General features: G+C 41.5%; 1 protein-coding gene across 2 annotated transcripts; it reads right to left on the reverse strand.

Annotated features, from left to right (window-relative positions):
- Positions 1–600: 600 nt before the first annotated feature.
- Positions 601–8,685, reverse strand: TSN (translin). Of its 2 annotated transcripts, XM_079924818.1 has the most exons (6): positions 8,483–8,685; positions 7,214–7,307; positions 6,169–6,265; positions 4,398–4,513; positions 3,356–3,435; positions 606–2,720 (listed from the first exon to the last, which is right to left on the reverse strand). In XM_079924818.1, the coding sequence occupies exons 1-6, from the start codon at positions 8,546–8,548 to the stop codon at positions 2,487–2,489; spliced, it is 687 nt and encodes a 228-aa protein (XP_079780944.1). In that variant the 5' UTR covers positions 8,549–8,685; the 3' UTR covers positions 606–2,486. The 2 variants fall into 2 exon arrangements, with proteins under 2 accessions (XP_079780945.1, XP_079780944.1); XM_079924819.1 differs by lacking the exon at positions 3,356–3,435 and having other exon boundaries at positions 601–2,720.
- Positions 8,686–12,351: the final 3,666 nt, after the last annotated feature.

A 12,351-nucleotide genomic window follows, 5' to 3' on the forward strand; every position in this document is an offset into this window, starting at 1 on the left:
CTTAAATGTTATTGTATGGGGGGAAGGGGGACGGTTTGTTTTTATTTGTTTAATGCTTATTACAGTGACTAAGAAAAGAAACTGTTTCAGGCTCTGGGAGAATCTTATTCTGGTGTGAGGCATGACAGTGACGTGCTACCTGGGACAAACAGTTCGGTCTAGACCACGAAAGAAGAAAGCTACAACTTCTGAGCGCACAATCATGAAACGATGGCAGGAGCAGCCTGCATATCCAAATCATCCCTTTAGCCACTTGCTCAAGTCAAGGTCTCAGAACACAGCCAAAGGAGCTTTTGTTCTTTATTAAATTCTCTTAAGCATCACTCATTGTTCAAGTTTAAGACAGGGCAAATCCTTTCTAGTATTTATGGGGCTCTCATCTTCCCCTCATAAATATATCTATAAAGAAAGCATCCACTAACTCACCTCTATTTTCTCTAACCTGCTTGATTTTCTAAAGTTGGAAAAAGCAATCTTGGTGTTCCGGAACCAGAGCCAAGGCTTCTCAACATCTTCGGTTAAAATACCAGTTATTTCCCAAGCAGGGGAGAGCACAGCAACATTACCTACGCTTTACAGTACACAGCTCAGTGGCTGCTGTCTTTTGGCTACTCTACCACACAGCAGTGTGGGCTCATCACCCCAGTCTTCTTCAGCCTCAAAAACCATTCAGAACTTACTGCCCATGTAGAAGAGTTCGCATGGCAGCATACTAAGTGACAAAAAGACCAAAAAAAGAAAAGAAAAGAAAGAAACTGTTTTTATTGCTTTACAACAAGCCGGCAACACACACAACAGAATAATCATACACGTGACACTTGTACATCCCCGAACGGAGTATAAAACCAGAATGTGCTCCTCCACTTAAAACGTTATTTGTGAAAAGTGAAATCCACAACTCCTGCCGAGAACTTTACTGTTCTCAAGCAGAATTGATACTTAAAGAGGCAAAGAAAGCTATGATCAAACTTACTGCATATGTCTGATCATGCAATTCAAAGCCTTTTATGCTCAGTCCAGGCAGTGCTCTTACTGCACATTTGAGGTGACCATCCTAGGCACTTTAAGACTCCATAACATCTTTCTTTCCAAATTCTTCTGCAGAAAGAGCTGTCAAGGAAATTGTTCTAAAATGCAACTATGCATAGCAATTTATGTCTCATTTCTACTTCTTTCCTCATGATGGAAAATTTGATCAGTCCTTAACTCAGCCTGATAACAGCTCTGATGGCCATGCCAGATATCCTACTGTACAAACAGGAAGCCCAAACCCGTATTAGGCATGAGAGGGTGACACTTCTAAATACTTCCTGTTATTCTGGACACACTGGCACCTTCCCTTCAGTGAGCTCCAAGATGCTGTGGATTAAGTCACCATTTTAATAATATCTCAACAGCAAAATTACATGGCAAGTACTACCTGAAAATTAGGAGGGGGGCGGTGCCAATGAGATACATGTGACTTGCCCAAAACTGTAAAACCTGACTGTTGGAATAATCAACAACCTGAGAGAATTGCTTACTCGAAAAAACATGACCAAATCAGCTAATTTTTTTGTTTGTTTGTTTTTTAATTCAAGGTTTTCTCTTACTTCCAGACAAAGCACAGCATTCTTCAGTCAGAACATCACCAGTCAGGGTGTTGAGAATTAACTCCGCTGAGTGGCTTTACACTCCCAGACCTAGCAGTCTACCTGGCTATTAGGTAAAAAGTTTCATAGCTCTGAAGTACATCATGTGAAATGTTAGTTCAAGATGTGTGTGGACGCAATGTTTACCTGCTGCAACAGCAGAATGTTAAGGCAACATCAGAACACAGAGGTGTTTTAAAACACTACCCCTATCCCCACCTGGTAAGCAGAGCCAGATGATGTTACTCAATCCTTAATACAAAAATGTCCCCAAATAATCTGCTGAACTTGACTTTGCAGTTTAATCTTTGATATTTTGATGGCAGTGAGAGAGAACCCTGGGGCTATACTTCCCTTGCAAAAAAATTCAACATCTGATTTACTCAGAAGGTTTAAAATGAGGAAGGAAAATATAAAATAACTTGTCCTTCGCTTGGCAACCATCCTTTTGAGTTAACTATTTTTATACGGTATCCAGGGCATACCTGGGTATGGATGGCTAATTTGGATATAGAAAACATCAAGGGTCACTCCTGGAAGAATCACAAACAAGACAGTAAAGCTCTCCATCAGTACATCGACAGCATCAGGGTAAGCAAGAAAAGAACTTTACCAAGAGCTTGGCATTTACACTTTTTGACAGAACTGAAATACACTGAGTTACAGAGCAAATTCACTGAAACGACAAAGAAAACTCTGTCCTTGTAAAGGCTATTCTTTCACCCCCAAAAAAAGTGTTTCAACTCTGATACACCACACAACCGGTTAAGAAAATGAAGCGCGGTGTTTAGCGATGGGCATCCTAACGACCGTGAGAGGCGCCGGGCTGGGGTCAGCGGGGCGCGCGGAGAGCCCCTACTTCTCCACACAGGCCGCCGCCGTCTCCTTGTTGAAGCCACGGATGGAGAGGTCGTAGACCACCTCCTCCACTTTCTTCACGTCATACTTCAGGCCGTCGTAGCGCTTCCGCAGGGAGTCGTTTTTGAGATTGAGGAGGCGGAAGCCGGAATCCAGCTCGTTGATGAAGGTGGAGATGTGTAGGGGCCGGGAATAGTCTCCAGCAGTCACGCTGTTGACCGACAGTCTCGACTGCGGGACAGAGAAGCAGGGATGTCACAGCAGGGCTCCTCCTCCTGGCCGCGGCCACAAGGCCCGTGGGCCGCAACACGTCTCCATACTGCCCCTCATAATTCCAGTTCTGACAACTGCTTGATCTTACTAACTTACTTAATAACTTAAGAAATCATCGGCCTTTTGTTGGAGTTTCTGTGGCCTCCAACTTTTCATAAATATGAATAGGTTATAGTGAACACCTTTATAACAGCTTTTTCTCTTCTTTTGAATTACTTTTATAGGATAATTTCTCAGGAGATGAAGGCGATAAAGGCAAGAATAATTTATACAGTTATATAGTTAAATTGTTCCCCCAAACAATTATATGAATTAATGCAGTCACCAGGAATATATGCCTCACCACTACTTTGAAAGGAGGTATTCTCATCTTCTAAAAATGCACACAATAGTTAAGTGTGCACAGCCACCTCATCGTCTGAACCGCTGTCCCAGCAAAACCTAACACACACAGTACACAGTCAATGACTACCCTGTGACCGACAGGTGGCTTAGAAAAGAACGAGGCTTCTGAATTTTTGTACCCATTTTAAAAAACTGACAATGAAGTGGAAAAATCAAAAGAGCAAATGACAAATCACTAAGCTTCTTACCAGTTCACTAGCAAGAATGAGAACTCCTGAGAGATAATCTTCTACATCCAGGTGAAATCCCTTCTCCCGATCTGGCTCAACTAGAAAATATAACAAAGACAAGGTCGTGATGGAAATACAACTTACACCTAAAAATTTTTTAAACTACAGACACACACACATGCACACACGTGTAATTTCTCTCAAAGTGAAAAAGGAACAAGTCCTTCAAAACTATCTTTTGAATGTGGACATATCCTTGGCACTGTGGACTTTTCATGCTCTCAAGCAGAATTCAATTTTTCCTTCCATTCTTCTTTCAAAATATAATACCACCAAAGGGCTTCCCTGGTGTCACAGTGGCTAAGAATCTGCCTGCCAATGCAGGGGACATGGGTTCGAGCCCTGGTCCAGGAAGATCCCCCATGCCGCGGAGCAACTAAGCCCATGCGCCGCAACTACTGAGCCCCCGCGCCTAGAGCCCGTGCTCTGCAACAAGAGAAACCACCGCAATGAGAAGCCCGCGCACCACAATGAAGAGTAGCCCCCGCTCGCCGCAACTAGAGAAAGCCCATGTGCAGCAATGAAGACCCAACGCAGCCAAAAATAATAAATAAATTTTCAACCAAAAAAAATAATAATAATAATACCACCAAGAATATATGTTATGTCTGAGAATACCTTTGTTTTTAGAAGTGCATGCTGAAGCACTGAAATGACAAGTCATGGTCTCTACACCCGGCTTTCAAACGGTTCACACGTGCCTCCAAGGCACACACAGTAAGAGACTAAACAGATGGGCCAAAATGTGAACAAGTAGAGGATCTAAGTGAGGGGTACACAGGGGTTCACTGCACTGTTCTTTCAACTTCTCTGTAGGCTTGACGTTTTTAAAAACTCAAAGGAACGCCCAAGTACAAAGAGCAAGCCACTACATATTTTTAGTTTTTCTGTTTCCAAGTAACCCGTTTTCCATTTAGCTCTCATTTGTTTCCATAAATAGAAAGTCCCCCCGCCAAAACCTCAGCTGGCCCTGCAGGTAGACATGCCTGCGGACACTCACTGCCAAGGATCTCCGTGACCGCCTCTCGAGTCACCAGGGTCTCCGACTCCAAGTACACGACGAAGGCTGCCAAGAAGACCAGGCGCTGTAGCACAAATCTCCAGTGCTCGTGAAACCTGCAGCGAGCGTGAGGCACCAGCGTCAGAAAGACAGAACGGGGGCAGCCATGGCCAGACACGTGAGGAGTGGGGCCATTTTCAAATAAAACTTATAAAACGTGTAAGAGCAATGTGACATTTAAGTATATGAGATGGATTCAGCGTAAGTACACTGGACTGGATTTGCCAGTCCAAATTTATAACAATTACTTACTATAATTTTAATGAATGAGAAGCATGGTCCAATTTTGATGAATGCAAAACTTTACAACCAAAGGCTATGGACAAGAGCAACTGTGCTTTAGAAGTTTAATCAGTAAATACAATAACACTGCTCTGAGAAAAATAAATGTGGGCGAATGAAGATTGATGAGAGCCACAACTGTACATCAGCCTCAGCACCTGACTGTGTTATTCTCTGAACTGAGTGCAGGGTATCAAGAAACTCCTGATTCACACACATAGGAAATAACTACCATTTGCAGTCACTAAACAGGTGAACTTAAAACCTTGGGATACTGCAGTTAAACCAAGCTAGGAGCCTGAAAAAGAAATAGAAATTTTACAACCCCTAGATATTTATGCTACGCCTCCTGATTTTCAAATGTGGCAACAAATTCAAAATCTTCTTTCAACAAAACCCAGGCCAAACAAAACATTCTGTGGTCCAAATCAGCCACAGGGCAGCCTGTGTGTGAACTCCAAACACCATGGTCTCTAAAGACCCTGCCAGTTCTATTGTCCTACTTCTCTAAGCATCAGTTATTACCTTACAGCAGGGGTCAGCAAACCTTTTCTGTGATTGAGGCTTTGTGGGTCACTTTCAGTCTCTGTCACATACTCTTGTTTGTTTTCTTTTTCTTAACAACTCTTTAAAATATAAATATATTTATATAAAATATAAAAGGCCACAGTAGTTTGCGGGCCCCTACCTTTAAAGAATCTTGTGAGGTTATACTATCCACTCCCCACATACATGTCCTAACTATTCCTTGCCTATAACGTGTCTTAAAAGAACATCTTCTCTAGTGAGAAAGCAAGTGTAAGTAGAAAAGTTTAGGTTCCTATTTACTATATTTCATCAACACTCAGTTTTTCCCAGTTTAACATCTATGAAATCATGATGTATTGTACAATCTACATTTCACAATTATGATTAACAACAAATTTTTTCCCTAGTGGTATGAAAAATAACATTGTATCTTAAAATTAATAGTGTTGTACATTCAAGGAGATATGGCATATTACCCACATATGTCACTTGGCAGTGAAATTCGATATTCAGTATATTTATACACACACATACACTGCCACTTAATCCCATAACCTTAACAGCAAAGATAGGGTTCATCCAACTTCACAAGTAACTTGAATATACTAAAAAGATATTCTCTATTTTGACCTTCACACAATACATATTTTCTTTTTAATTACCTTTTCATTGCAAAAATTATACATGTTCCTTAAGAAAATTTTGAAAGTAAAAGGGAGAAAAAAATAAAATCAACAATTTTGTCACCATTAAAATACCACCACTATTAACAGTTCCTTTTCCTTTCTGTTGCTTCTCCTAAGTAGAAGGATTTTTACCGAAGCAATCATTTTAGTACATATAATTTTTCTCTTGCCTTTTTTTACTTAATGTTATAAAGGATGTTAGTTGTCTTACAAACCTGTAATACTGTTCAGCAGGAAACTTGGTCTTCAAAGACGTCAGATGTGTTTTTACTGTACCAAAATGTTCTCGAGCTTTCAAACACCTCTTTGGAACTGATCACAAAAAGATAATCAAACATAATAATGACAGACTGAGCAGATTTCAAATACACTTCTTGCTTAACAGTCTATGTAGTCTACCTGGAAATTTTTTTAAAATCTCATGACCAAATGTAGGGTATGCAGCTCTGCTTTCAATCTGGCTCTCAAAATTTCATATCTAGCTTCCCTACTAAAAAATAAACAAACAAAAATTGCTAAAAGGGAATATGTTGGGTAACATACTGGTAAACTATCATAAATAACCTCATCTTTAAGCTGCCTTTCCTAGTCAGTCCCCAAAGGATGCCTAAAATTGGACTGCTTCTCCCATATTTGGTCAAAAGGCAGCTTTATAATTATTCTCAATCAGGCTGACCAACTCTGTATCACCTAGAAAAATGACTTGCCCCTGACACCTGTTAATTACATCATTATATCATTATGTTTCTGAAACTATATTTCAGGTCTCTCAGTTGTGCTGACTACATCTTACAATGGAGGTTCCATGTCTAAACTTCTCGTACTTGATACCCAAAGAAGAGCTGACTGTAAACACATTGACAACATTTTACACTGGCCATTTCATTATCTACAAATGCATATTAAATTATTTTCAATGACTGAAAGACTGGGTTTAAGAAAAAGAGCCAGATAAAAGTTGCTAGATACACAAGACAGCTATGAAACTACCACAATTATCATCAGTATAACTCTATCACAGGAGAAAACATTCCTATTTCCACCTACGTGAAACTAGAATATCAAAATACACAGAATTCTGGAAACCTGTAAAATAATCAACTCACCCACTTCACCAATTTTTACTCACCATAAAGCATGAGAGACATTTTTCAGAGTAAATAATACAGATTTGATATGTCTTCTGGATGTAAATTAACTCTTTAAATGAGAGATCAATAAATTGGATAAAAACCTTCAAAATCAAAACAAAGAACTTACTGTCCTGAAACCCAGCACCCTGATGGACCCCTTGCAGTAGCGTTAAAATCTCTCGAGCTGTTTGTTCTAAACTCTGTACAACTTTTCGGATTTCCTAGAAAGAATTAAAGATGAAAATATCAAATAAATCCAACATAATCATTATATTATCATAGCCTCAAACCAAATATACTAAATAGCATATTTGATCTATGACACCTTCACGTAGATTCAAAACACTAGCAACCTTTACAAGAACATGAATGGTGCACAAAATATCCAGATTTGAATTCTGACTTTTCCACTTACTTCCTCTGTGAGACCTTCAGGAAGTCACTAAAAAGCCTTAGATTCCTGATATAGACTTCAAAGGCTAATTGCCACCCACTCGCCCAAAATATCCCACTCCAACACTAAAGGAGATGAGGCACCCACACGTAAACCAACAAGAGAAGAATGAAACATAATACAAGGATCGGGTATTTTTCATTCATTCATTTTACAAATATTCACTGAGCACATTTTTAGGCACTGTGTAACTACTGAGGAACCAAGCAGGCAGTCCCTTCCTTCCTTTAGAGTATAACGGGGGAGGCGTTTAAAAAATAACCATCACACAATTTTTTTTAATGGTAACGTACTACTAGAAGTAAACATAACAGGGTAAAAAATTATTTACATTTTGACATCAAGGAGGTGAACACGAGATAACCAGGAAAAGAGTGGGAAAGTAGTGCATTCCGGGAAAAGCAAGCAGTACGTGCAAAAGTCCTGAGGCAGGAAGCTATTTGGGGAACTAGAGGAATAAAAGGGAGGTAAACTGAGCATAACACACAACGGAAGAAGGCGTAAAATGAGACTGGAGAGAGAGAGCTGTGAGCCACAGTAGTCTGGATTTTTATCCTACGTGGAATGAGAAGCCATAGGAGAGTTTTAAAGAGAAGGGCACACGTGCTTTTAAGACACCAATAAACAAACACAACAAACACGTGTCGTCTGAATCCCAAGCGCTAACTGAGGCTTCGACATAATCATACGCTAAAAAGGAGGAAAACTGACACCCAAATGAGGTAGGTGATGCCAAGGAACCGAGCCCCGAACACAGGGAACCAGGACCTGGCAGCAGAATCGGGGGCCGGGGGAGGGAAGTGCCCTGAGCCAAAACAAGACGGGAGCAACCCACCCCCGGAGGCTTCCCCACCGCTCGAATCTGAGCGACGGAGGAGGGCCGGGCGTCGCGGCCCAGCTAGGCAAGGAGAGGGAAAGGGGATGGGGAGAGAGGGGGCTCGCCTCTCGGATGTCCTGCTCGGCAGCCAAAAAGCCCTGCAGCTCCACGAAGATCTCGCTCACAGACATGGCGCCGGCCGCACGAGTGTCAGCCAGGGCGGCGAGGGTGGCCAGCCGAGTTCGTTCGGGAGACAACCGGCGCCGTCAGTCACAACGCCCGCCACCACCGCGGCCGCGTCCACCGGGCCCTGCGCTGGGGCTGTCGCTGGGGTCCTCCCAGGCCCACGGCGCGCAGAAGGCCGGGCTGTCCGCCGCTCTGCCTGAGGCGCTGCCCGGAAGGCATAGCAAGGTGGGCCGGGCTCTTCCGACAGGCATCACCGAAAACAGCCCGGGAAGGGGTCCTCGGACCACGTGGGCCTGAGGGCTGGGGCTTGGGTTTAGAGGTGTGGGGCATCCCGCTATTAGCTCGTGAAGTCCACCCCCGTGTTTTGTTGGGTGTTTGGTGCCAGGAGCCCTGCACGATGCCAAAATCTGAGGATCCTCAAGTCCCTTATATGAAATGGCGTAGTATTTGAGTATAACCTACGCACATCCTCCTGTAATACTTTGCTTACTTATTAGGTATTAGTTGTTATACCTAATAAAATGCATTAAGAAAATAGTTGTAAATACACTGCGAATAATATGTACATAGTTGCTGGTGCACGCAAATTCAAGCTTTGCTTTTCGGAGCTTTGGAATTTTGTTTTTGAATATTTCTACCTGGGGTTGGTCGAATTTGCGGTGCGGAACCGCAGATACGGGGGGCTGACTACTGTACATGGTGTTTTATCCAACAGCAGTTGGCGGGAAGATGCTTCGATACTGAAGGGTACGCATAAAAAGAATGTAGATTGCAGTCTTCGTAAAAAGGGAAACAGTACATTCGTTTCTGCAAAAAAATACTCGGGAAAAATAAAAGTGTATGCGGGACTGTAATTAAGGGGATGGATTGAAAGTGAAATTTTTCTTAAATTTTAACTTCTTTGTAGGATTGTGTTGCCTTTTTTTAGATTATATGAATTTTTAAGCGTGCCGGGTGGGAAGTTTCTCTCCTTCTCAACTACTACCTTCCCTCATTCCCCTTCCTTGAGGCACGGGCTGTAATGATTTCTTGTTTAACCTTGCAGTTATTCCATACATCTACCCTACAAATACAAATGTGTATGTGTGTGTAGGATACACTCCATATGAATTTAAATGATTACTTATATCAACTAAATGATAGTTTATTGTTTGCTTTGCGCCAGACGTTATTCTAAAACTTTACATGAAAGGTCATATTTTATCTCCAATATACTTATGCGAATTTGATACTATTTTTATCTTATAAATGATGTTACTATGTTAACAGATTAATTGACTTGCCTAAGGTCATATGCAGCTATTACAAGATGAAGTTGTAATCTAAATGAGTTGTTTTCATCACCATGCTATTATCATCATGTATATATTGAAATTTCTTTGGGGAATTTGCTATGCTTTTTGCACATCTTACTACAAAGTTTTCATCTTTCTCATTCAATTCTAGTAATCCTTATTACTTAAAAATTAACATTTTCTCATTCTTTTACCATTTTTAAAAATAATTTTTGAAATGCAGACATTGTTAATGTGAATTTTTTTGTTTGTTTTTGGTGGAATGGACATGTCCTGTTTATTAACACAGTCAGTCCTTTATGGGCTATTTCAGTTCTTTCTATTATAAATAGCATTGTGATGAAAGTCTTCGTAAGCCCTTATCAGTATGTAAAATCATTTCCTTTTGATATACAGATGGGCAACAGGCACATGAAAAGATATCATCAGGGAAATGCAAATCAAAACCACAATAAGATATCACCTCACACCTGTGAGAATGGCTATATGAAAAAGAAAAAAGGGACTTCCCTGGTGGCGCAGTGGTTAAGAATCCATTTGCCAATGCAGGGGACACAGGTTTGAGCCCTGGTCCGGGAAGATCCCACATGCCACAGAGCAACTAAGCCCATGCGCCACAACTACTGAGCCTGCACTCTAGAGTCCACCAGCCACAACTACTGAGCCCACGTGCCTAGAGCCCTTGCTCTGCAACAAGAGAAGCCACCACAATGAGAAGGCAGCACACCACAGCAAGGAGTAGCCCCCGCTCGCCGCAACTAGAGAACTAGAGAAAGCCCGCACAGGGACAAAGACCCAACGCAGCCAAAAATAAATAAATAAATAAATTTATTTTTTTTAAAAAAAGACGAGATAACAGGTGTTGGTGAGGATGTGGAGAAAAGTGAACCTCCTATGCTGGTGGTGGGAATGTAAATTGGTGGAGGCACTATGGAGAACACTATGGAGATTTATCAAAAATTAAAAATAGAACTAGCATACAATACAGCAATTCCAGTCCTGGGTATTTATCCAAAGAAAACAAAAACACAAATTTGAAAAGATACATGCATCCCAATGTTCATAGCAGCACTAGTTACAATAGCCAAAATATGGAAGCAACCTAAGTGTCCATCAACAGATGAATGGATAAAGAAGATGTGGTATGTAGATAAAATGGCATACTACTCAGCCATAAAAAAAGAATAAATTTTACCAAATGTGACAACATTGGTTGACCTGGAGGGTATTATGCTCAGTGAAATAAGTCAGGCAAAGAAAGACAAATACTATATAATATCACTTATATGTGGAATCTAAAAAATAAAACATGATCAAACATAGCAAGGCAGAAACAGACAAACAGATACAGAGAACCAACTGGTGGTTGCCAGGGAGGAGAGAGGTGGGGGGAGGGGCAAAATGGATAAGGGGATTAAGAGGTACAAACTACAAGATATGAAATAGGTAAGTTAAAACTGAATAAATAGATAAGTTTCCAGGGATGTAATGTACAGCACAGTGAAAAAGCCAAAATTTTATAATAACTCTATACAGAGTATAACCTATTAAAATGTCAAATTACCAAATGCACACCTGAAATTAATACAATGTTGTAAGTCAACTATACTTCAATTAAAAAATTAAAGTTAGAAATTTAAAAATGATAGTAAGATCATTCATTTGATAAGTCCTGTTTTTAAAGCTCCTGAAATATTTTGCCAAATCCCTCTGCAAAGAGCTTGATTTCATTTTCATTCCCCTGCCCACCAGGGCCTGAAGGAGCCAGCTTGGCTGCTCTCTCCCCAGTGTGAATATTAACACTGTAGACATTCTGGGCTAATTTAAGGGTGAAATTATACCTTATTTAATAGTACTGCAGACAAGGTCATGGGTGGTGCACGTCTGCAAGGTTCCTTGAAGGGCAAGAGGGGAGAAACAGAAGTCTGGTTGGGAGCTGTGGCCTGCAGTCTGAGAACAGGAGAAGAGGTTAGGGAGTCAGTGCAGAGAGAGAAAAAAGAGATGGGCCTTGGGCTGTGTAAGCAGGGGATTTTAATTTATAGAGCTGACAAAATGACAGCTAGAGAGGCCAGTGCCATTGACAGAAGAATTTATTCCTTGCGTCTCCTGAGAAGACAGGGCACACCATGCCAGGCAGGGCCACACGGGGAAGCACCAGGTTTGGTCAGGAAGGAGGAGCAGGAGTGAGGGAAAGCCAAGCCAGAGCCTGTGTCCCTGTGTCCCTGTGGCCACGGGCAGGGCAGGGCGGGGCAGAGCAGGGTGATGAGCTTAGGACTGGCCAATGTGAATGCTTCTGGTGGACTTCAGGCTATAGGAGTGGTCTCAAGTTGCCTGGTACCTCGCCTTGGCATGATTTAGGGGAGGGGATATTGGCTTGGTGTGTGAGAGTCAGGTAAGGAGATGCTCCAGGCTGAGCCCTTTGCTGTCTCTAACAATTGGCTAGCACTGGAAGGAACAGTCTCTCTGCAGCCAGCAAGCTTTTTTTCTTTATTGAAGTGTAGTTGATGTACAAT

The sequence above is a fragment of the Stenella coeruleoalba genome (assembly GCF_951394435.1).
Source record: "Stenella coeruleoalba genome assembly, chromosome: 6".
Lineage (NCBI taxonomy): Eukaryota > Metazoa > Chordata > Mammalia > Artiodactyla > Delphinidae > Stenella > Stenella coeruleoalba.

Bases quoted from the DNA above. Each gene is read 5' to 3' on its own strand.
- TSN (XM_079924818.1), bottom strand. From the start codon at position 8,548: ATGTCTGTGAGCGAGATCTTCGTGGAGCTGCAGGGCTTTTTGGCTGCC. The intron at 7,308-8,482 runs GCGAGCCCCCTC...AATTCTTTCTAG, and splicing joins CCGAGCAGGACATCCGAGAG to GAAATCCGAAAAGTTGTACA. The intron at 2,721-3,355 runs GTAAGAAGCTTA...TCTGTCCCGCAG, and splicing joins TCATTCTTGCTAGTGAACTG to TCGAGACTGTCGGTCAACAG.